The sequence below is a fragment of the Balaenoptera acutorostrata genome, chromosome 20 (genome assembly GCF_949987535.1).
Source record: "Balaenoptera acutorostrata chromosome 20, mBalAcu1.1, whole genome shotgun sequence".
Classification (NCBI taxonomy): domain Eukaryota; kingdom Metazoa; phylum Chordata; class Mammalia; order Artiodactyla; family Balaenopteridae; genus Balaenoptera; species Balaenoptera acutorostrata.
This window is the reverse complement of record NC_080083.1, coordinates 46,798,297-46,822,416: the sequence shown is the minus strand read 5'-3', so window position 1 is coordinate 46,822,416 and position 24,120 is coordinate 46,798,297. Positions and strand designations below refer to the sequence as shown.

General features: G+C 45.8%; 1 protein-coding gene across 5 annotated transcripts; it reads left to right on the top strand.

The window, feature by feature from the left end:
* Positions 1-4,739: 4,739 nt before the first annotated feature.
* Positions 4,740-23,820, top strand: GOSR2 (golgi SNAP receptor complex member 2). Of its 5 annotated transcripts, XM_057536788.1 has the most exons (7): positions 4,777-4,829; positions 8,578-8,666; positions 14,657-14,721; positions 16,339-16,447; positions 17,455-17,587; positions 20,106-20,246; positions 23,405-23,820. In XM_057536788.1, exons 3-7 carry the CDS (start codon positions 14,682-14,684, stop codon positions 23,564-23,566), a joined length of 585 nt encoding a protein of 194 aa, XP_057392771.1. In that variant the 5' UTR covers positions 4,777-4,829; positions 8,578-8,666; positions 14,657-14,681; the 3' UTR covers positions 23,567-23,820. The 5 variants fall into 5 exon arrangements, with proteins under 5 accessions (XP_007175914.1, XP_007175913.1, XP_057392771.1 ...); XM_007175852.2 differs by lacking the exon at positions 8,578-8,666 and having other exon boundaries at positions 4,740-4,829; positions 16,342-16,447; XM_007175851.2 differs by lacking the exon at positions 8,578-8,666 and having other exon boundaries at positions 4,740-4,829.
* The last annotated feature ends 300 nt before the right edge of the window (positions 23,821-24,120 follow it).

The window sequence follows — 24,120 nt, the reverse complement described above, 5'->3', positions numbered from 1 at the left end:
GAAAGGCAGACCTCTGCCCTGGCTCCGCTCACAGGTGATGGGGTTAATCGGGAATTCTCTTTCCCTCCCTCAGGGCTGCTGGTGGGGGTCCAGCTCCCCGATGACCTGGGGACACATTAGTCAGTGATAAGTGGGGCTTTCCAGCCCCTTTTATCCTGTTTACAATACACTGGCTCTCCTCGGACCAAACCCTGCTCCCCCGACCTTGCTCCTGGCTGTTATGGCTACATGAGACAATTTGCTGATGGACTCTCTGTGGAGGGCGGCTTCCCTGGAGACCTCTCCCCACCTCCCCCAGCACCTGGGGCAACATCTCCTCCACCTGGTGGGTCCTGGAAGGGGCCCCCGATGCTTGTTGTGCTCAGCTCATTGCAGCCTCTGAATTCAGAACTGTCATCCTTTCTGTCTGCTCAGCTTTAATCGAAGGGGTTAGGGAGAAAACCCAGAGGCGGTGAGATTATGTTTCTCTGGCTTTGGGGGCGGGGGTGACTAGGGTTTTGTTGCTGTCCGAAGCAGAAGCCATCAGAGGTGTTTTATTTATCTGTGCAAGGCCCTCGGAGTCAAAAAGGCAGGATGACAGAGCAGCTACCTGGAGGGCGGTGTGTGACTGCAGCCTAGACCTAGTTCCCCTCTCCCACGGTCAGCTTAGGCAGGCAAGTTAATCTCTGAAGCTCAGGATGCTTGTCTAGAAAACCAGGATGGTGATGTCTGTCCTGCCTCTGACCGGGTGGTTATGAGCACAGGACGAGAAACTGTTGTGAAATCGCTTAAAGAGGAGACATTTTGTTTAGCACTCTGCACTGATTTCAAGTGACAAGGCTTTCAACAAGAACGGCACTTCTGGGCTTCCCTGGTGGCTCAGTGGTTAAGAATCCACCTGCCAATGCAGGGGACATGGGTTCGAGCCCTGGTCCGGGAAGATCCCACATGCCGCGGAGCAGCTAAGCCCGTGTGCCACAACTACTGAGCCTGCGCTCTATAGCCCACAAGCCACAACTACTGAGCCTGCAAGCCACGACTACTGAAGCCCGCGCGCCTAGAGCCTGTGCTCTGCAACAAGAGAAGCCACCGCAATAAGAAGCCCTCACGCTGCAACGAAGAGTAGCCCCTGCTCTCCGCAACTAGAGAAAGCCCACACGCAGCAACGAAGACCCAACAGAGCCAATCAATCAATCAATAAATAAAAGATTCTGTAAAAAAAAAAGAATGGCACTTCTGATGCAGGCAGTTTATAATTGTCTAAAAGTCAACTTTCAAATAATTCTGGGCTTCTGAAATGGCAGGCAGGTGGAATACTTAGGAGAGTGAGTTGATTAAATGGAGTCCATTTCAAGGCAACAAGATATTTAACAAGCACCTACCTTATGCCAGTCACTGAGCTGGATGCTAGGAAGATACAGGGATGAAAGACACACCCCCTGCCCTTGGGCTGGTGGACAGAGAATTGGGATCCTTGTGATAAGTGCTGAGAAGGAGCACCAGGTGCCAGAGGAGCACAGGGGAGGAGTTCAGATCCAGCCTAGGTGTCAGAGGCCCTCCCCAAGGGAGGTGAAAGCAGAGCTGAGACTTGAATGAGTTCATCAGGCTTGAGGCAGAGGGAAGGATGTTTGAAGCACAGGGAACAGTGCATGCAAAGGCCAGAGGACACAAAGGCCCTTGAGAGAAGAACTACAATTACTCTAGTTAGGATGGGGGAAGTGGCCAGAGATGTGGCCAGTAAGGAGAGCTCTGTCTGCCAAGATAAGAATTTGTTACTGTGTTCTTTAGGCACCAGGGAGCTATCAAAAGGCTCAACATTGAAGAGAATGATTGGAAAGGGGAGGGAGTGGTTGAGCAATGATGAGGGCCTCTCAACAGGCTCTTAGGTTTGGTAGGGGAAGTGGGACATATTCAGAGCTGGCACCAATTGTGCAAGGTGCTGCACGAGCATTGACACAGGTGGGATAGACAATGGGGGCGGGGGGCTTAGGAGGCAACAGGACAGAAGGTGCAGTGGGAGGGGGGTAGACACCAGGGCAGGGGCAGTATAGGGGGCAGAGATGGTTTGGTAGAAGGGATAACAGAATTGTTCTATTCCATCTGATTGAGTTGACCAGAGAGACACAACAGATTAATGGCTTCAGAGAGAAGAATTAAGTTCCTCAAATTGGACACATCAAAAATACTCTTCAGGGACTTCCCTGGTGGCGCAGTGGTTGAGAGTCTACCTGCCAATGTGGGGGACATGGGTTCGAGCCCTGGTCCGGGAGGATCCCACATGCCGCAGAGCGGCTGGGCCCGTGTGCCACGGCTACTGAGCCTGTGCTCTGGAGCCCGCGAGCCACAGCTGCTGAGCCCGCGTGCCACAGCTGCTGAAGCCTGAGTGCCTGGAGCCCGTGCTCCGCAGCAGGAGAGGCCAACGCAATGAGAGGCCTGTGCACCGCAGCGAGGAGTAGCCCCCACTCGCCACAACTAGAGAAAGCCTGTGTGCAGCAACGAAGACCCAACGTAGCCAAAAATAAAAATAAATAAATTAAAAAAAATACTCTTCAGAGTATTGAAGTTTATCATACCACAAGGGGAAGAAACAGGTGGAATATGGATTAGTTTACCAAATCCTGGAACAGTAGAACTTTGGGACACCTCTTAAAGTTCAGATAAAAGGAGAAGGCATAAAGTCATCAAATTGATTTTCCTGAAATCACTGGAAACTTGATTCTATTACCCAAGGCTCAAAGCCCTCCAGATGTTCCACAAGGTGGAGGCAAAGCATCTTTCCTGTTTGTGCATATTCCTCTACTGCAGAAACCCTCTGCTCTAGCCAAGAGGAACCACACAGACTGCCTGGGACTACCTACAGCTTCTGAAAATTTCTCTCTCTGCTTGCCAAGAACTCCCTGTGCCTGCATCTCCATACATCTTAATCCTTCTTGTACTTCAAGGTTTAGCTGAAATCTCATCTCTTCTGGAAAGCCTTCCTTCATCACCAAATTGAAAGGGATCTCTTCCTTCCCTACGTTATGACAGAAACTAATTGTCTTTACTACTCATTACACATTCATACATTGTCTTGCACTGTTACCTTTTCCTAATCCCTGTACCCTGTCTCTCTAACTCGCTAATAAGCTTTTTGAGGTCAGATATCTATTGCTGCAAAATGAACTACCCCAAAATTTAGTGGCTTAAAATATCACCCACTTTACTATATCTCTTGATTTCCTGGACAGGATTCAGGCACAGTCTCAGTTGGGCAATTCTTTTGCTCCATGTGAAGTCTACAGAGGTCACTTGGTGGGAGTCAGCTGACAGATAGACTAGTATTGAGGGTACAAGATGGCTTCACTTACAAGTCTGGTGCTTGGCTGGAAGAGTGGGCTCAGCTGGGCATGTTGACTAGAACACATATAGACATGGCCTTTCCAGCATGATGGCTTCCAGGTAGTCAAACTTCTTCCAAGGTGGCTCAGGATCACCAGAGTGAGTGCTCCTTTAGAGAGCTGAGTAGAAGCTGCAAGGCTTCTTATGACTTGGCCTTGGAAATCCTAGAATTTCACTTTTGCTACATTCTGTTGCTCAAGCAAGTCACTAAGGCCAGCTCAGATTAAAAAAGAATGGAATTAGACTCCACCTTTTAATCGGAACAGTAGCAAAGAATACGAAACCATCTTTATTCTACCACACAAGATTGTCCTAAGACCTAGGCAAGCAAAGTCCCTGGCCCAGGTCCCAGGCCTCAGGGTGTCCCATGCTTTGGAGTGCTATTTTAAATTTTTTCTAAGTTCTCCTTAAGTGGCTGGGACCATTCTAGTCTGTTTCTCTAGGGCTGTGTCTTACTTGTATTCCTCCCCCCCAGTATCTGTGCCTGGTAATAGTAGGTACTCATTAATAAATATTAGAATAAGTGTGAAAATAATGTTAGGGAAAGAAGGTACATGGGTGGACAGTCCCTTGGGGCACAAAACTGGGTGGGATCCAGGATACAGGAAAATAGAAGCATCAACTTGTCAAAGGAAGAGGAACATCTCCTCCCTTGGGAGGAACGGTAGATAAGCCTGGGAGGATGGAAACGGATTAGGTCTACGTGGAGAGGCCGAAGTGTCCAAATCCTTCAAGTCCTAACTCAAATGCCACTCCTACATTGTCTTTCCTGAATCTCTCACCGGAGCCGACTCCAGCTCGCTCAACCTCTTCAGACTTTCTACCTTGTAGATGTTTATTTGTACACACATCTTATTTCCTTTCCTATACCAAGACCTCTTTGAGGGCAAGAAGAACCCGTTTCCCCCACAGCACATGTGATACATGGTAACCACTCATTCACTCTGGGTTTATTAGATGGATAAATGGGGTGGGGGACAAGACAGGAGATGCCTGCACCAGAGACTCCAGCGAAGAGCGAAATCTTCAGACCCACAACTAAACAGTTTGAGGCGAAGCCAAGCAGGAATCCTCCCAGACTTCCTCCCGCAAAGATGAACTGCTGTCCTCTGGCCTCCAAACTTGCTCTGAGGACCCCACGTCGGTACCTTGCGACTGCCCTTACCAATGCCTGACTCAATACTGGAGACAGCCTCCGGCCAAAACCTATACTTCCTCGTCCCCCATCTGAGGCAGAACCTCTGACTACACTTAGCCTTCTTCTCCAGGCCCCTCTACTCGTTTCCCTTCTCCTTTCTCGCAGTCACCACCAGTAGGGTGTGCGTTGGGGCAGCCCTAGCCGGCAGGGAAGGGCGGGTCCAGCGACCGGAAGCCGGAAGCCGGAAGGGGGCTGTGAGGACGTGTTCTGTGGAAGCCAGCGCGGGACCCGGCGGGGCCGGCGACATGGAGCCGCTGTACCAGCAAACGCACAAGTGAGGGACGAGTCGGGCACGGGCTGGGGCAAAGCCAGGTTGGGCGAGGCCTGCCCCCGGGCTGGGCCCTCGGGCGTCCGCCAGTATGGAGGCCGAGTCTTTCCGCCCGGGCGCTGCAGCGGGGAGCAGCTCGGAAGTGCTCAGTCTTTGACGGGATGCCCAGGTAGCGGCGGCCGGAGGGTCCGACCTGGTGCCCGAGGACATTGGGCCGAATGCCTCCGGGGATCTTGGAGGCCATGACTGCCCGCTGGGTAGACTAGGTGAAGGGAAAGTCGCACTTTGTCCAGCACCGGCCAACTCTATGGTCCGATTTGGTAGAGCTAGTGGGGACTCAGGATCCCGGCACAGAGGAGTTTACTGGTTAGTTGGAGAGTCAGGACGTGTACGAAAAAAGGTCTAACGTGTGGCACAATGAGGTGGAAGGTAAATGAGCAGTACCAACAGGATCTCCTTAAGTAATTTAGAAGGATCCATCACTGGGATAAGGTCGTCAGAAAAAGTTTAATTAATAGCTCACAGCTCCTAAATGATGTTAGTCCCTAGTCTTCATTGACTCAAAACTTGTTGCTTCTACACTGTGATTTTTTTTCTTTTATTCTGATGTTGGTTTATACTAAAGACCGTATTTTTATGATACAAAGAAATTGTTCAGATAGCATTCAGTATTATTACGGTGCTTGCTATTCATATCTGGTTACAGGCCACCTTTAAGGAAATTGAGTTTTGGTTTAGCTTCTTATAACTTAAATTCCTTGGTAGTGTCCTTTATTCATATTGTCCTGCATTTTTGGAACTTGCTGAAATGTGTAATTGAATATGAAAATAAGATCATACCTATCGTATTTGGGGGGATGATTTATCTTTTATGATTTATCTTTTATTGTGGTCAAACATGCATAACATAAAAATTTACCATTTTAAAGTTAACCATTTAATTTTTTTTTTTTTTTTTTTAAATTAGAAGACTATCCTTTATTTATTTATTTATTTTTGCTGTGTTGGGTCTTCGGTTCGTGCGAGGGCTTTCTCCAGTTGCGGCAAGCGGGGACCACTCTTCATTGCGGTGTGGGGACCGCTCTTCATCGCAGTGCGCGGGCCTCTCTCCATCGCGGCCCCTCCCGTTGCAGGGCACAGGCTCCAGACGCGCAGGCTCAGCAATTGTGGCTCACGGGCCCAGCTGCTCCGTGGCATGTGGGATCTTCCCAGACCAGGGCTCGAACCCGTGTCCCCTGCATTAGCAGGCAGATTCTCAACCACTGCGCCACCAGGGAAGCCCCTAACCATTTAATTTTTAATTGTTAACAGTATCATTTAGTTTGCCATTTAAAATTATAATCATTTCTTTTTTTATATTTTATTTATTTATGTATGTATGTATGGCTGCATTGGGTCCTCATTGCTGCGCGCGGGCTTTCTCTAGTTGCGGTGAGTGGGGGCTACTCTTCGTTGTGGTGTGCAGGCTTCTCCTTGCGGTGGCTTCTTTTTGTTGCAGAGCTCGGGCTTTAGGTGCGCGGGCTTCAGTAGTTGTGGCACACGGGCTCAGTAGTTGTGGCTCGGGGGCTCTAGAGCACAGGCTCAGTAGTTGTGGCACATGGGCTTAGTTGCTCCGCAGCATGTGGGATCTTCCCCAACCAAGGCTCAAACCCATGTCCCCTGCATTGGCAGGCAGATTCTTAACCACTGCGCCACCAGGGAAGTCCCTATAATCGTTTCTAAGTGTACAGTTCAGTGACATCAAGTACATTCACAGTGTCGTGTAACCATCAACATTATCCATTTCAAGAACTTTTTCATTATCCCAATCAGAAACTCATGTACCCATTAAGCAGTACCTCCCCATTCTTCCCCAAGTCCCTGGTAACCTGTTCTGCTTTCTGTTTCTGAATTTGCTGATTCTATATATCTTATATAAGTCGAATAGTATATTTGTCCTTTTGTGTCTGGCTTATTTCACTTAGCATAATGTTTCCAAGGTTCATATATGTCATAGCGTGTATCAGAACATCGTTCCTTTTTATGCCTAAATAATATTCTTTTGTGGATACACACACACGCACACACACACACCACGTTTCGTTATCCATTCATCTATTGATGGACACTTGGGTTGTTTCCACCTTCTGGCTGTTGTGAATAATACTGCTGAGAACATTGGTGTACAAATATCTGTTTGAGTCTCTGTTTTCAGTTTTTTTGGAGTGTATGCCTATATCTATCCTATTCTAACAACTTCCAAATTTATGCTGTAGTTTTGTGCTGATGAAAACACTTAAAATCACACCTCCAGGGCCTGGGAAAGAAAGAAAATGGGGACCCACCTCTCTGATGAATTCACAACAAAAGCAATACTTTGGAGCATTAGAATAAGAGGAAGATGATCCAATTATTGTTTCATTTTCTAAGTTTATGTTTCATTTTCATTTATGTTTCATTAAGTTACTCTTTCATTTTCTACTTTTCTTTCTTTTTACTTTATTGATTATGTGTTTGGTTTGAGTGGGTGAAAATGTAGAGCCTACTTTGTAATAGTATTGAAATGACAGAATTGGTCTTACACTGGGGAGCCCTATTCTCATATAATAATTATAGGAAGGAACTTTAAAAACTAGATCTGTGAGTCAGTTGGAAAAGGAATGAAACAGGAAATTATACTCATGTTACTAAGAAAGGGCAGATCTTTTACAATAATAAGGCTCAATGGACTGAGTAGTGCTTTGAAGTTGATCTGTGATGTACAGTCTCATCTGGTTAGTTAATTTGGTTAAAGGATGTTGCTAAGGAGGCCGCGACCCAGTTTATTTTTAAGAATAATTTTGTTGGGGCTTCCCTGGTGGCGCAGTGGTTGAGAATCTGCCTGCTAATGCAGGGGACACGGGTTCGAGCCCTGGTCTGGGAAGATCCCACATGCCACGGAGCAGCTGGGCCCGTGAGCCACAATTGCTGAGCCTGCGCGTCTGGAGCCTGTGCCCCGCGACGGGAGGGGCCGCGATAGAGAAAGGCCCGCGCACCGCGATGAAGAGCGGTCCCCGCACCGCGATGAAGAGTGGCCCCCGCTTGCCGCAACTGGAGAAAGCCCTCGCACGAACCGAAGACCCAACACAGCCAAAAATAAATAAATAAATAAATAAATAAATAAGAAAATCCTTTAAAAAAAAAAAAAAAAAAAAGAATAATTTTGTTCACAGAGTCTCAGACTACCTGTTGTCATTGCAGCAGGTAGCTGATCACATAGTAGACTAGGAAGCTCAATTCTATGTGAACTTAGAGGAGCAGTACTCAACGGTGTCCCAAACAAGATTTGTGGAGTGTAGATGAACTACTTACCTCTGCAGGCCTCCAATGATTTACCCTCAAACTCTGGAGACCCTTAGAGTCTATAGCAGAGCTCGCCAACTTTTTCTGTCAAGAGCCAGATAGTAAATATTTCAGGCCTTACAGGCAGTACGGTCTCTGTAGCAGCTGTTCAACTCTGCTATTATAGTGGGCAAGCAGCTATAAGACAATATGTAAACAAATGAATGTGACTGTATTCCAATAAAACTTTATTACAAAAACAGACAAGGGGCAAGATCTGGCCAACCACTGCTAGGCCTTCTACTATGCAGTCGTTCATTCATTCAGCGAATATTTATTGAGCACCTGCTCTGTGTCAGGCACCATTCCCAGTGCTAACTGTACAGCCCTGCCCTCAGGGAGTTTACTTTGTTTCACGCTGCAGTATATTCTGATCTGCCTCCTTTCCCCTCAGGGACTGAACCAGGACTGGGGATTGTGGTTCTAGACCTCTTCACCTTGTTTTCCTCATCTGTAAAATGAAGGTTTTGGGCTGATTAAACTGTAAGTCTCCTTTCAGCTCCATAATACTGGTGATTGAGTGTCTTCAAAAGGAAACACACAGAATCCTGTGCGCATCAGCAGTTAACTTTTGCAATTGCAGAAATTAATGATTGCAGCTGAATTGACACAACAGTAACTGAACGTATTAATTTTACTGGAACTTTGAACCCAATTTGTAGTTATCTCTTGCCACGTCACTGAAAGTACATTGAAATTAGATCAACATTTTAAAGTGTGTATCTTGAAAGCGCCTGAACTACCTGAACAATGAATGAAAAGAAAAAAAGATGAAAAACAGGTTAAACATTTTGCACTTAAATAATACTGTGTTAGGATGAACTTTATAGAGGAGCTAATAGCCAGGCTTCTATTTTTGAGATCCCAGTGCTTGGAAAGGTGCCCATATTTGTCCAGGATCATTCAGTGCCCTGGACCTTATTATCAACTAGAGATTCTGATTCAATAGGTTTGGAGCACAAGAAGCTCTATTTTTAACAAGCTCTCCAGGTGATTTTGATGAACAGCTGGGTTTAAAGACTGCTACCTTATCTCAAAACCAGCTTTTCCTTTTTTTGATTTTCCCTTCTGATGAGAGGCTAAATATAGTAGAGGCAAAGTGGGTGAGTGAAAATGCCCAGATGGTTCCCACAACTTTTAAGCAAAGCTAAGTAAAAACAACAAACTTCTGTATGGGTTACACAGCAGTTTCGTATTGCATTTGGATCTACACTTTAAATAATTACGATTATCAGTACCCCGTTTTACAGTTGAGAACACCGAGGCACCAAGGAATTAAGTGACTTGTTCAGTGTCCCTCAGCTACTGCACAGTGGCACTAGAACTTCAACTCAGATCTTTTAACTCCAAAACCCTGTTTCCTGCTCAGGTTGGTCAGAGGCAGCATGGTTGCAAAGTGGATGTATATGATGGGGCTGGGGTAGTTCCATGGACTTTTAAAAAACAATTCTGTTTTAAAGTTCTTCCTAGATCTTCTACAGACTGTTTTTTTTTTTTTTTTTTAATCAGCAACAGTGACCCTTGCTTATTTGCTACTAGGTCTCTGCTTGGTTATGTCTTCACCCAAGCCCACCATGGACCCCATGCTAGGCAGGGCTAGGACTTCTGATTTCTAGTGTCCACACCCCCAAGTCACGCTTGTGTAGCAGCTGTTCCGTATTGGCTTCAAATGTGTGTCCGAATTCTCAGTTCAGTATAAAACAGATCTGCCGCTCGGCACAGCAGTTCCCACCATGCCATTCATGCTTGCTTTGTTGTTTTGCATTTATTTCCTCTCTGGCATGACATGTAGAGATTGTATCGCTTTATTGGCTCTAACTTTTTCAGTTCATTCAAAGCAAATAGAGATTGGATGGAAAAAGTCAGTAACGTTTCCCTGCAATTTAAAGTTTATCCATTGTAGCTTAGAAAACAGTAAAAGCCAGCTGAAGAGTGGTTATAGGGTTTTGTGGGTATGGGCATCATCTCTCCTGCTGTCATCATAGAATTTCAGAAATGAAAGTGACTGGCAAGATCTTCCATTCCAACTCACTTTGGTCGGGAAGACCCTTTATAAAACTCAAGGTAGTTCATGTACTCTGTGTTTAACATGCTGGAGCTCTTCTTTTTTACCTCTTCTTGAAGAGAAAGTTTGTAATTGTTCTCATTTTTCCCGGGGTTGAGCTGAAATCTGTCATCTTGAAATTTGTACCTTTTGGTTCTGGGTCTCCCTTAAGGAGCAGCAACAGAGAACAAGCCCACTCCTCTTTTCTGTATGTCATCTCCAGATACTTGAAGAGCCCCAGCTGCCCCATTTTAGTTTAGTTTTTTCTTTTCTTTTCTCAGAGGATCATTATCACTAGCTCTTTTGACCATTCCTCTTCATAACTTGACTTCTAAACTCTTTTCCAGCCGTCCTGTTCATCTTCCATTGGGAGAAACCTTTAATTGGTAGGGTTCCTTTAGCAGATGGCTCCCAAAGTTGAATGCCATTCTATATTGTGCATTTGACTTTTTTTTTTAACCTCAAGTCAAAATGTGTGGGTTTTTTTTAAACATCTTTATTGGAGTATAATTGCTTTACAGTGATGTGTTAGTTTCTGCTTTATAACAAAGTGAATCAGCTATACATATATATATATATATCCCCATATCTCCTCCCTCTTGCGTCTGCCTCCCACCCTCCCTATCCCACCCCTCTAGGTGGTCACAAAGCACCGAGCTGATCTCCCTGTGCTATGTGGCTGCTTCCCACTAGCTATCTGTTTTACACAAAATGTGTTGTTTTTTTTTTTTTTTTTTTTTATTTTATTTATTTTTATTTTTGGCTGCGTTGGGTCTTCGTTGCTTCATGCAGGCTTTCTCTAGTTGCGACGAGCGGGGGCTACTCTTTGTTGCAGTGCGCGGGATTCTCATTGCGGTGGCTTCTCTTGTTGTGGAGCACGGGTTCTAAGCGCGCGGGCTTCAGTAGTTGTGGCTCACAGGCTCTAGAGCGCAGGCTCAGTAGTTGTGGTGCACGGACTTAGTTGCTCCGCGGCATGTGGGATCTTCCTGGACCAGGGCTCGAACCTGTGTCCCCTGCATTGGCAGGCAGATTCTTAACCACTGCGCCACCAGGGAAGTCCACAAAATGTGTTTTATCCCTGACAAATTCATCTTACTACTTTAGCCTAAATGAAAAATGTTAATATATGTTTTGTGGTACAATATCCTAGGCACTCACTAGAGCACAGAATCATGTGCAAATTTCATAATCAAACGTTGATTTTTTTAAAAATATTTATTTATTTATTTATTTATTTATGGCTGTGTTGGGTCTTCGTTTCTGTGCGAGGGCTTTCTCTAGTTGTGGCGAGCGGGGGCCACTCTTCATCGCGGTGCGCGGGCCTCTCACTGTCGTGGCCTCTCTTGTTGCGGAGCACAGGCTCCAGACGCGCAGGCTCAGTATCTGTGGCTCAGGGGCCCAGCTGCTCCGCAGCATGTGGGATCCTCCCAGACCAGGGCCTGAACCCACGTCCCCTGCATTGGCAGGCAGACTCTCAACCACTGCACCACCAGGGAAGCCCTCAAACGTTGATTTTTAAAAAACACTGAGCAAAACACAGAGCCAAAGGCAGTCCTTTGGTGGAACCTGGAAGTCTTCCCAGGATCCCTTGGGGACCATGGTTTTGCCTGCCATGAGTCCCTCATCCTTAAAGTTTAAAATATTTGTCAATCTAATGGGAGAAATATGATGTCATTATTTATTATTTTTTTAAATAAATTTATTTATTTTGTTTATTTTTGATGGCGATGGGTCTTTGTTGCTGTGTGCGGGCTTTTCTCTAGTTGCGTGAGGGCTACTCTTCGTTGCGGTGTGCGGGTTTCTCATTGCAGTGGCTTCTCTTGTTGCAGAGCGTGGGCTTCAGTAGTTGTGGCACACGGGCTTAGTTGCTCTGTGGCATGTGGGATCTTCCTGGACCAGGGCTTGAACCCGTGTCACCCGCATTGGCAGGCGGATTCTTAACCACTGCACCACCATGATGTCATTGTTTTTAATTTGCATTTTCCTGATTACTAGAAGAGTGTCTCTTCATATATTTATTGGCCATTTGGGTTTCCTTTTCTGTCAGTTGCCCTTTGCCCATTTTAAAAATTGCTTTGTTTGACTTTTCCTATTGATTTGTAGCAGTTCCTTATACATTCTGAATACTATTCCCTTGTTATCTGCTGCAGGTATCTTCCAGTCTCTGCCTGTCTTTTTTTTTTTTTGTAAATTGTGCCTTTGGTGTAAAAAGGTTTTTGTTTTAATGTAGCCAGATCTATCAGTCTTTTCTTTTGTGGTTTGTGGTGTTTTGGGGGTAGTTTTGGTTTTTGTCTTGTTTAGGAAATCCTTCTTTAACCTGAAGTCATAATATGCACGCCTATATTTTCTTCAGAAAGTTCTAAAGCCTCACTTTTTACATTTAGGCTTTAAACCATCTTGAGTTTATCTCTGTGTACTGTTACGTGAGGTGTCTTTTTTCCATATGGATAACGAGCTGAGCCATCAGCACTTATTGTAGTCCGTTCTTGTCCCACTGCCGTTAGAAGTTCACCTCACTGCCCACATCCAGGCCTTCAGGGAAGTCCCAGTTCTCTTTTCCATCTCAGCATTGCCATCCAGTCCTCTCTGGCTGTTTTCACGGTGGCCCTGATCCAGATGTTGGTTTCTTCAAGCTGCCTTTCTACATCTGCCTCCATATCTCCACGTGCCTCCATTCTGAAGCATCCGGACCTGCCTTCCTGAAGTAGCAGGCTCTAGGAGTGATTTCCTGCTGCCTCTCAGGACCATGGGTCTTGCCCAGGAGCGCTCTGAGAGTCGTTAGAGAGCTGCTCTTGCTTCTGGGGCCATGGGTCATGTTTAGAGGCCACGGGGACACCCTGGAAAAGACTAGAGGCAAGTTCAAATGAAATTTGGGCTCCTGGCTCGCATTGGTAAATTCGGGGTCACAGTTTGTGGTGCTCATGGTGGAGGATGGTTGCCGACCTTTCCCTCAAGGGTTGGTGATGATGGAAGAGCTCACAGGCCCCTCTCATGTGGCTCTCACGTGGGGAGACCAGAAGCACCAGGAGGCGGTTGTTGGGGTAGGATAAACAGTATCCCCCGGACTGATCACAGAGGACGGCTCGGAAGGGCTCAGCGGGTAGGTGACCTTGCCCAATCCCCGGGGAGCCTCCAAAAGATGCTCTGGGGCCTGATGTCCGGGACCATGCCAGAGGTTCTGGGTGCAGTGTTGGCGTTTCCAAATGAGATGGCAGTCGCCTCGTATTGCCAGGGAAAGATGTTGACCAAACAGGAGATCCGTATCTTTCAGGGCCTTCCTCTGATGGTTTCCTCCAACTAATCACCTCATCCCCTTCTCCCCTCTGACCCCAACCCTCAGGCAGGCCAGCCTGCTGGTAACCCACGTGACGTGCCTTGCAGGCCTTTTTTAAAAATTTTTTTATTTTTATTTTTTTTATTAATTTATTTATTTTTGGCTGTGTTGGGTCTTCGTTTCTGTGCGAGGGCTTTCCCTAGTTGTGGCAAGCGGGGGCCACTCCTCATCGCGGTGCGCGGGCCTCTCACTATCGCGGCCTCTCTTGTTGCGGAGCACAGGCTCCAGACGCGCAGGCTCAGCAATTGTGGCTCACGGGCCCAGTTGCTCCGCGGCATGTGGGATCCCCCCAGACCAGGGCTCGAACCCGTGTCCCCTGCATTGGCAGGCAGATTCTCAACCACTGTGCCACCAGGGAAGCCCTTGCAGGCCTTTTTGCACGTCTTTTTCTCCACATCTTCCTTCACCAAATCATGTCTGTCTTCTTCAAAATGATGTTGAGAACTCCCTTCACCCACAAAGCTTTCCCCAGCTCACTCTTCTGTTCATTGCCTTTGCTTAGCACTGCTGCCCGTAGCTCCTCAGCTTTCTTTTTGTTTACACTTCTGTGTGTTCGTGTTCTCTTAAATCTTCTTGGGACTTTACATGTCTATCTGGCCTGTCCTTCCTAATTACACTGTTTCTCAAGGACAAGGATTATATCTCTCTTGCCCTTTGACGCTCCCTAGTACAGACCAGTGCTCAGCACATTGGGTCAAAGAACAGAGAGTGGGATTGGCTGGGTCCAGATCGAGGTTTATCACTTGGTGTGTGACCTTGAACAAGTTACATAACCTTTCTGGGCTTCGGTTGTCTTATTTACAAAATGAGGATGATAATAGTACTTTCCTCATAGGGTTATTGACTTTGCAGAACGTCTCAGATGCAGTAAGCACTCACTAGATGCTGCCTGTCAGTATTATTATTAATATTAATGTTAAAATATTAGAAACCGTGCCAAAACGTGTGACCTGAAGTGCCACGTACAAATTTTACAGTTCAGCGATACTGTCAATTTAAGTCAGTTAGATGTTGGCATTAGAAAAATTGTCTTTCCTGACCGAAGCGCTGTTGATTACTCCTGTCTCACTCATTTCCTCCCTCTTCCTTTGATAGGCAGGTCCACGAGATCCAGTCTCACATGGGACGCCTGGAGACAGCCGACAAGCAGTCTCTGCACTGTGAGTAATTAACTATGGAGACCAGAGTCCTTTCTCTGATGACACGGTGCTAATGGGCTGGGTTTCCTGACTGCGTTTCTGCCTCAGGGGCTTAATGATTCAGCGTGGAATGAGTTCTGTTGTTAGGGTGGACAGAAAAACCCTATGGCAAAGTCACTGATTTCCCTGATTGTGCCCTTTGGAATCCCACAAGTCTTATCCCCCATTACCCCTCCACTCAACCTGACATGGCCCTATGGGAATGGAAGTCCTTTCCTCCATCTGTCTTAATCTCATTACCTAGTCCGTAGAGGAATGTGGTCCATAAAATTTCAGAGATGTTTAACTGGAATTGGCCATTTCTTCTGAGCTGAGAACTGTGGCTTTTCAGGCGGATTATTCAGAAACGACAGTATTAATTGGTTTAGTTCCCACACCGTGATTTCCTTTGAGAAGAGTGCTGCTTTCTGTGTTTTCGTTTCTTCTCTGTTGTAAGAAAAGGTCATTTTTCTGAGTCGGTCACACAGGCATTGCTGATCCCCCACCCACTGCAGATGCGGTCCCCTCCTCTCACTCCTCGGCTGGCGCCGTGCCCGTTTCTCCTGTTTTCTCGCGTCCGCTTTCTGCAGCTCCAAAAGCACCTCTGCTCTTGGTCCTGTGCCCCACCTTGTTCTGAGCCGTGCTTGTTACCTGTGGGCTACCCTAGGAAGGTGACATTTCTGTCTCTACTATCGTTTCTTTTTTGGGCAAGAGGCAATCTGGATGCCTTTTTCTGCACACAGTTTAGCTGCTTCTGTCCGTTGACTTTGTTTGCCTTCCCAGCAATCTCATTGGTATATGATTAGAAATGGAAAAGTGGTCATTTTGACTGTTTATCGAAAGGGATAAGGTAAATGACTATTTATCATATCGTTACCTCTGTGGATTCTTTCCTGTTGATATTCGGTCTATTCTGGGGACTCCAACATCAGTCTGCCCATTCTTAAGGGAACTCTTCCCTATGTTTCACATACTAAATCTTTCCCTTTGCGCTTTTTTTTTTTTTTTTTAACCTCATTATGTTCTGTAGGGAGTTCAGTTGGCAGTCTTTCTACTAGATATTTATAACCCATATCTGAAAATAATCTCAAATGAAAAGAGGCCTCACTTTGTATCAGAAAATACTACATTTTGCTTAAAATATTTATTTGGACAATCTTTAAATGTTCATTTTATTTTCTAAAGGCAGGAAATTTATTTCTACAGATTTATCTTCAGCTTTTAAAAAAATTGGCATTGTTATGGCATTAACAGCTATATATATATATATTTTTTGAAACAACGTTTACAGTCACTTAGTATAATTTGAATTTTTTTCCCCATCATCATTAGTGTATGCATTTTTCTCCTTTTGAAATACATATTTTTTAGTTCATTTGATATAGAAAAAAGATATGTTTGATTTATTCCAATTTAAGTTCACTATTATTATTATTATTCCAGCAATTATTCTTTGACTTTGTTTGCCTTCCCAGCAATCTCATTGGTATACGATTAGAAATGGAAAAGAGGTCATTTTGACTGTTGATCGAAAGGGATAAGGTAAATGACTGTATTTATTATTTTTCCAGTAATTATTCTTTTTTCTCTTTTGTGCAGTAGTAGAAAACGAAATCCAAGCAAGCATAGACCAGATATTCAGCCATCTAGAGCGTCTGGAGATCTTGTCCAGCAAGGAGCCTCCTAACAAAAGGCAGAATGCCAAACTGTGAGTACTCTGACACCCCAGGCCTATCACGGCAGGCCTTTCTCCCAGGGGAGGCCATCACATATTCTAAAAATCCCATTTATACATTGAAAAACTGAGACTATGCAAAGATAAAGTCCCATAAAGAACACAATTCTGTTTGAGTGATACCCCCTCGGAATAAAAAGCCTGTGTTGTACAACACAGGGAATAGAGCCAATGTTTTATGATAACTGTGAATGGAGTATAACCTTTAAAACTTGTGAATCACCATATTGTTCACCTGTAACTTATATCATATTGTATATCAACTATACTTAAATTAAAAAAAAAAAAAAAGGAATAAAATGCCTGTCAGGTTAGTGGCTCAGAAGCCTCAGGTCTCCTTTTCTCGTTGGTGTCATTTAGAAATTTTGCCCCCGGTACTGTTTTTCTGACCAGACCCATGGCCACTTGAAACCTGATGCTACCGGGGAGTTTCACTCTGCTCTTTGGTTCCCGCTACATTCTTGGGTTGAAATATCTTGCTCTTAATCACTCCAATCAGTGTATTTATAATGAAATACTGATCTAATGTTTGATACACCCCCATGAAATTAAAGTGAAACCACCCTCACCATCTCTACCCCAACCCCTGCTCCCAAAAGTTTTATGAAACTTCATTGATGCTTTACTCCAAAGATGCCCTTGGGCTTCTTCCAGGAGAGCGATATAATCCCTGGAAGGTCAGGAAGAGGTCATCAAACCTGCTTCCTGTCACCTGTTCCCTGTCATGCATCCAGAATCAGAGACCAGCAGATATTTAAGTAAAGCTGCTGGAATCTCATGTGCTACCACCCTGCTCTAACCACAAGCTCTTTCTTTACTTTCAACATCATTGATCAAAATCAGATTATTTGAGGGGGGTGGATGGCATGGAGTGGTGTAGGGAGAGGTAAGGAAATGTCTTCTTTCCTGAAGGCAAAGCCTGGCTACCTCCAATCATGCTGCTCTTGACTCCTGGAATTTAATCTCTCTGTCAATTCTAGTCGTGTCGACCAGTTAAAGTATGATGTCCAGCACCTGCAGACTGCTCTCCAAAACTTCCAGCATCGGCGATACGCAAGGGAGCAGCAGGAAAGACAGCGAGAAGAGCTTCTGTCCCGCACCTTCACCGCTAATGTAAGCCAGGCGCCTGGGTGGGATCTGCAGGAACTCGACAGCTTGTGGGAGCTGCAGCTCAGGGCTCTGAGCAGCGGTCTTTTAGGGGGTGTCTGAAGCAGACTGATCGGACAGGAGGAGAGCAACTGGAAGTGACGGCAGACTTTGTGCGTTGCCACAGAGACTAGACCTAAGCAGGGAATCTTTCTCTGTCACAAAAACCTGAAGAGGAAGCAGTTAAATTGAGGGAACGAGCAGAGGTGAAAATTACCTGGTCTGACTGGTCCGATGCAGAGAGGTGGACGTTCACATGGTGGAAATGTTTTCCTGATCAGATCGAGACAGATGATTAGAACTTAGGCTATTTGCAGTGAGGGCAGCGTTTCAAAGCTGCCTTCAGGCAGTTGCCGTTGTGGGGGGGTTGTGGTGTGTGCTGTGTGTGTATGTGTGTGTGTGTGTGTGTGTGTGTGTGTTTTTCCAGTGTCAGATGCATTAAAATGTTTTTGCCCCTAGTCTGAGCGGCAGTTTGGAGGGATTTGTTAACAGATATTTCATTTTAGCGGGATTGCTTGACTCGAGCCTGTTTGAAAGTGGCCTGTTGGTTTGCATGTTTGATTTCTTAGAACACCCTTGTCCCTGTCCTTTGGTCTCAAGAGGATCATTTCCCACACATGACTGTAGAACATACTGGCCTTTGTCGTGTCCTGCATAATGTATTCCACCAAATTAGGTGGGCCTTGGGGGGGGAGAGTTGTTTGTTTGTTTTGTTTGTTTTTACAGAGAGTTTCATTTTCTAAAGAGATCGTATTAGCTTTCTAAGCCTATCATCAGAATTCAGATCAGCTCCCACTTTGCAGATGTTTAACTCTCTTTGCTGTGTCCACACTTGGAGTAATGTCCCCAGGTGCTTCAGAATGTGCCTATGTAGTTTGGTTTCTCTAGCGCAAGCAGTCAGGTAACTGTGCTTAACACTTCAGAAGTTCAATGAACATGTGTTGGTGGTATAATGGTAAGCAGAGCCGCCTTTCAAAAGAGTAGAGAACTGTATGACACACGAAAAGGTGGTGTATGGGCTTTTGCTAGCTGTGGCATTGGTTATTCCAGCCTTTTTAGGCCATGGATGATGGCTCAGAATTATTTTGTTTCTTACCAGCCTAGTGTGATGCTGTGCGTACAGTGGGCCCTTAATAAAAACTGACTGGCCGGATGAACTTCTTCCTGGTCTGTCTACGATTGGGAGGTATAATACATTTTTCTGAGAGATAACAGCCCATCAGCTGTACCTTTTCAGATGGGAGGGTAAGAAAGATTTGTATATAAAAGGCATTCAATAAATATTTGTCAAATAAATGAAAAGAAGTCTCTAATTGATTCAAACACTGGAGTCTTGACCCACCGAGCATCAGCTTATGCAGACTGCTATTTAAGGTACCGAGAGTAAAGCGTGTTTAAATTTAAAACCATGACTCCTACCTCTGAGAAACTCCCGTGTTAGCAGGGTGGGGGGACGTATACCTGAATGAAAAATGATTGTGAACTTGAGCAGCCAAGAAAAGGTGCTTTAACCTCTTCATGATGATGGAAAGTGGTAAAAGTGGCACTGCTTGGCAGAAGAGTTTCTAATGGTCAGGAGGCGGGAGAGAAGACAGTGCTGTGGCTGGTCGTGCCCTGCTTCTGTGTCCTTCCCACTTGCTGTGTAAAAGTGGAGCCCTGGGATTGGTCTTGCTGTTTCTCCCTACAGGATGGTTAAGAGGGCAGGCTCTGCACCCAGCACTGGGATTCGTGCCCCGCTGGACGTCTTAACCTTAACCAGCTCTGCGTACTCTTGAACAAGTCATTCCACCTCTCTGGGTTTCCGTTTCTTCATCTAAAACAGGGATAATATCATAACTACTGCGTACGGGTAGAGTGAGGATTAAGTGAGCTTAGGGTAAAGAGCATGCACAGTGGAAAGCACTGGATCAGTATTAGTTTTTTCTGCCTTCATTTCTTTATAGACTTTTCTTCCCTGCTCCGGTGGATAGACCCATCCTGAATACCGTTAGGCCTTTAATAGAAAGCAGTCTCTTCTCTACTTAGCCAGTCTGTCTAATTGGAGGGATAAGCTGTAGATAAAATAGCTGGAGGACAAGCAAACCTTTAACACTGCGCTGAGGGAAAGCCAAGTAAAGGAACATTTGGAATAAGCTAGGTTAACAAGGAGTCAGAGAAAGCCTTTAGGAGAAGCCCAGCAAGGTCTTAAAAGAATAGAGTTTTTCCTAAGCTGGGGGAATGATATGGAGGCAGGGATGAACAAGACTTGTGTGGTGGAACCCACTTGCAGAGTGATAAGTCTGAGAATTCCTTTTCCTCTGAGTGGACAGAGGCCACCCCAGATCTTTGCTTTTTCTTCTCTGTTAAGTTCCTCTGATTCTCGCACCATTCCCTCTGGCTGTTTTTCCGGCTTGACCTTGGCCAAGAGGCAGAGCAGTCAGATGTGGTGGGACCCCAGGAGCTGACCAACAAGCAAAGTAATCAAGTGCCTGCGTTTCTTTCACAGGACTCTGACACCACCATACCAATGGATGAACCACTGCAGTTTAACTCCTCCCTCCAGAAAATTCACCACGGCATGGATGACCTCATTGGAGGCGGGCACAGTATTCTGGCGGGACTGAGGGCCCAGAGACTGACCTTGAAGGTGGGGGCCCTTTTCAGGGACAGGGAGAAGGCCTTTTGTTTTGGCTTTATCCAAAAGTGTGGGACCTGCGTTTACCTTTTGATCGCATACCCCTAAATTGTGATACTGTGATAGTGAGACAGAGCCTTTGAGTTTGGGTTCCTTTCTGTTGGAATTGAATTATTATGAGTCCAAAAGGAGCCAAATTCCCTTTGCCAGTAGGTGTTTCTTGTGTTTGCAATGAAGCATAATGTGGCATCTCTTGGTATCCAGGTCTTTTTCCATTTCCTGAACTTAATGTAAAGTGACTGCTGCTATGAGAGGAAGCAATAATGGACTGGGAAATTCTGTTACAGAATCCGCTCTCACAAGAAGGAAGACGCAGCTGTACTTGGCCTCTCGCTCTCTCTCGGTTTTGTGGCCCCCACCGGTGGATGGCCTTATAGCCGAGACCTCTGTACTGAGGTCTGAAGGGGGTCTTAGGGCTGAAGGGGGACTGAAGCTGCAACTGAAGGGGGTCTTAGGGCTGCCTTGGTTGACTAGCAGTGGGTGCCTTCCAGAGCACAGGCTGGTGATCCCCGGTGACTCTTCACTCTCTCTTTAGCAACAGGTATTCCTAGAAGCCCTGCCCCATTGGCTGAGACTCAAAGCCCCTGGGAGTGGTTTACAGAAACATTACACAGCCTCTGATGTCAGTCATGATGTTTCAGCCTCAGCCCTTTTCCTGTATCAACCCTGATGGATAATGGGGTGTGGGCTGTGTCTGTTATCAGGGTGTGGTCCCCTGTGAACGAAGCCCTCCCAGCCACTGAGCTGTGAGAAGCAGTCACTCGGAAGCGTGAGCTTTATCTTAGTTTTTGTTGGACCGCGTTGAGCCTGTCAGCTCCACGGGACTTCTGTACATTTCTGAGCAGCGCCTGCCACCTTTACCCAGGAGAAGGTCAGGCGAGCTGCGAGTGACACTTATCTCTTGATGATGGCCGCAGCGCTTCAAATGGTCTGGGAGCGTGGTCTCCGACAGCTCCATGGGTGCCCCCCTTTCAGAACAGCCACCTGCAGTAATCTAAACTGATACATGATGGTTAATCCTCCCTTTCTTTAGAAAACTGCTGGCCTCCTTCCCATATCTCAGAAAAACAGTAAAACCCTTTTTAGGACGAGACTCACCATGTCACACTCAAGTTGACCCACTGGGGGTCAGAGCTTATTGTTAAAGCACATGTCAGCTTCCTCCCGAAGTCTGGTGTCACTGAGGAGTCCAAGCAACTTCTGCCCCAACACTGCCCCCAGAGGTGAAGCGCCGGGAAGCCTGGTGGGCAATCAGGGGCTGGAATGAGAGGTTCCTAATTCTGTTTCCTCTGCACACCTACTATACCTGTCTTTTGCCTCTTGGTTCCCTCCACCTGCCTCCTATCCCACTTCTGTCAGGGAAGTTTCTGCCCAAACCATTTGAAAGGAACATAGGAGGGAGCGTGAAGGAGCCGGGCCTTGATTTGGTGAAATTTGGGGTGGAAAATGAATAACATTTTTGAAATTTATGTTAATTTTCAAGTGATTTTCGAAGCTTGGTCCTTGAACTTCATAGCGTGATGAAATAATCTGCTCTTTCAGAGCTAAGCGGAATCTTTAGTGACAGTCTAGTTTATACCATCATTGTTATGGGAAAAACATGTCTCTGGTTTCTGGCAGAGATAAAGTTTGACCTGAGAGATCTCACTCCATGAGGCTTGTATATCATTGTCTGGGCAGAACGTGGGTCTTGATCTCCTGTCCGTGATGCCTTGTGTTGTTCTCACCTCTCTTGCATCTTCTCTCAGTTGCTCATTACTGTGTTCACTTAAAAAATGGATGCAGGACATTAGGTTAGATGCCGTCATACAGATGCAGTTGGTGATGTGTGTAAGTTAAGTTGGGGTCTGCCCAGCTTTCATTTATATTTGTTACTTCATACGAAATTGAATGTGCTTAAAAATGAAAATTAGAAAGCAGAGAGGAAGGGTGGCCTGGGTGGTTTGGGCTGTTGGTTTAGGAATAAAATACCCTTTTGTTTTGGGTGGTGGGCGGTGACATTTATATAAGGAGTTTTAGGTCCTTGGGTTGGTGTCTGCCAGTTGTGTTTCTGTGGTTCCATCTTGCCCACTTCAAACTCTCTTATAAACGTGGACACAGACCCATACGTTGTACTCAGCAGAATCCCTGAGGTTTCTACTCTACAGAGTACACAGGCTGAGAGCAAGCATTTTAGAGCCAGGGAGCAGAGAGAAGTTTTTTGATGTTGCCTTTTTTTCAATATAAAATATTCTAATTTAAAACTTTTTTTATGGAGGTATAATGTGCATACAGTGAGGTATACAGATCTTATTTGTACAGATCATTGAATTTTGACAAATACATACATCCGTCTTTGTAACTCACACTGCTGTCAAGGCAGAGGCCGTTTTCACCACCCCTGAAAGATCCCTTGTGCCCTTTCCCAGTCAGTCTACCCCTGCTCCCTCCCCCCGCCCCAGGCAACCACTGTTCTAATTTATTTCACCATTTATTAGTTTTGACTGTTATTGAACTTAATGTAAATGTATTCACATTACGATTTTGTGTGTGACTTCTTCCTCTCAGGAATGTTTTCCAGGCTCATTCATATTGTTACATGGTGTAATCAGGTCCTTTTTATTGCCCAACAGTATCCCATTGTGCACAGAACATAAATTGTTAATCCATCCTCTGGTTGATATACACCTGGATTGTTTCCAGTTTGGGGACATTCTTCTGTTTTCTTCTAGAAGCTTTATTATAGTTTTAGCGTTTTTGTTTAATTCTACGAGCGAATTAATTTTTATGTATAATATGAATCAAAGGTCTTTTTTAACACATATATATTATATACAGACATATATGTATGTGTGTGTATATGGTACATACACGTGATACTCATTATACAGCCATTTGTTCCAGCACATTTGTGGAAGACTTTCCTTTCCCCCTTGCTTTGCTCTGCAACCTTGACCAAAAGTCATTTGGCCATAGGAGCGTGATCTGTGTCTGGTGGCTGCTGCTGCTTGTATGCTTTAGGCATGACCAAGAGACTGTCTGTTGGTAAAGCCCCATCTCATGATGACATTCACCCATCCTTGGCAGAAGGAGTTGATCTTTGTTTTTCTTCCTCTTCTTGTCTGTCCCAGGGGACCCAGAAGAAGATCCTCGACATCGCCAACATGCTCGGCTTGTCCAACACAGTGATGCGGCTCATCGAGAAGCGAGCTTTCCAGGACAAGTACTTCATGATCGCTGGGATGCTGCTCACCTGTGTGGTCATGTTCCTCGTGGTGCAGTACCTGACCTGAGCCAGCCAGGCCCTGTGGCTGAACAGTGGTCCCGCGGCGTGGCAGTGTGTGTGAGTGTGAGTGTGCAGAGAGAGGGAGCCCCAGAGGCTGCCTTCTGAAATGTGTGCCCATCTTAACTGTGAAGACCACTCGGAAGTAATTGTGACCTGTAACCTGGTGGGAGTTTCAAACCTCTGTCTTTTGTGACATCTTGGAGGGGAAACTCGTGCTACCAAGATGTGGTGCTTAGGAAATGAACGAAGTGTCTGTTCTCTCTCATGCTCACTCTCACTCTCACTCTCACTGGGGGAGGAAGTGATGCAAGGGTGAGGGAGGACCAGGGAGAGGGGAGGAAGAGAATGGCCTTGGTGGTTTTTGTCCTCATAGCTGATGTGCACCCGGGAAGGCTTTCACGGTGAGCTTGCAGACAGGACTGTCCACTCTTTGCCATCCACTGGCCTTTCTGGCTCCTAGTAGGTAGTCTAGAGCAGAAGCAAAGAGAGGAGGGGAAAGAGGCCTTCTTTTCCTGCACCCACTACAGTAGGTGGGTTCACATGCTCTTGCTACTAGCCACC

Coding starts and splice junctions, on each gene's coding strand:
- GOSR2 (XM_007175851.2), top strand. CDS start 4,801: ATGGAGCCGCTGTACCAGCAAACGCACAA. Junction 14,722..16,338: donor CGACAAGCAGTCTCTGCACT/GTGAGTAATTAA, acceptor TCTTTTGTGCAG/TAGTAGAAAACGAAATCCAA. Junction 17,588..20,105: donor CCCGCACCTTCACCGCTAAT/GTAAGCCAGGCG, acceptor TTTCTTTCACAG/GACTCTGACACCACCATACC.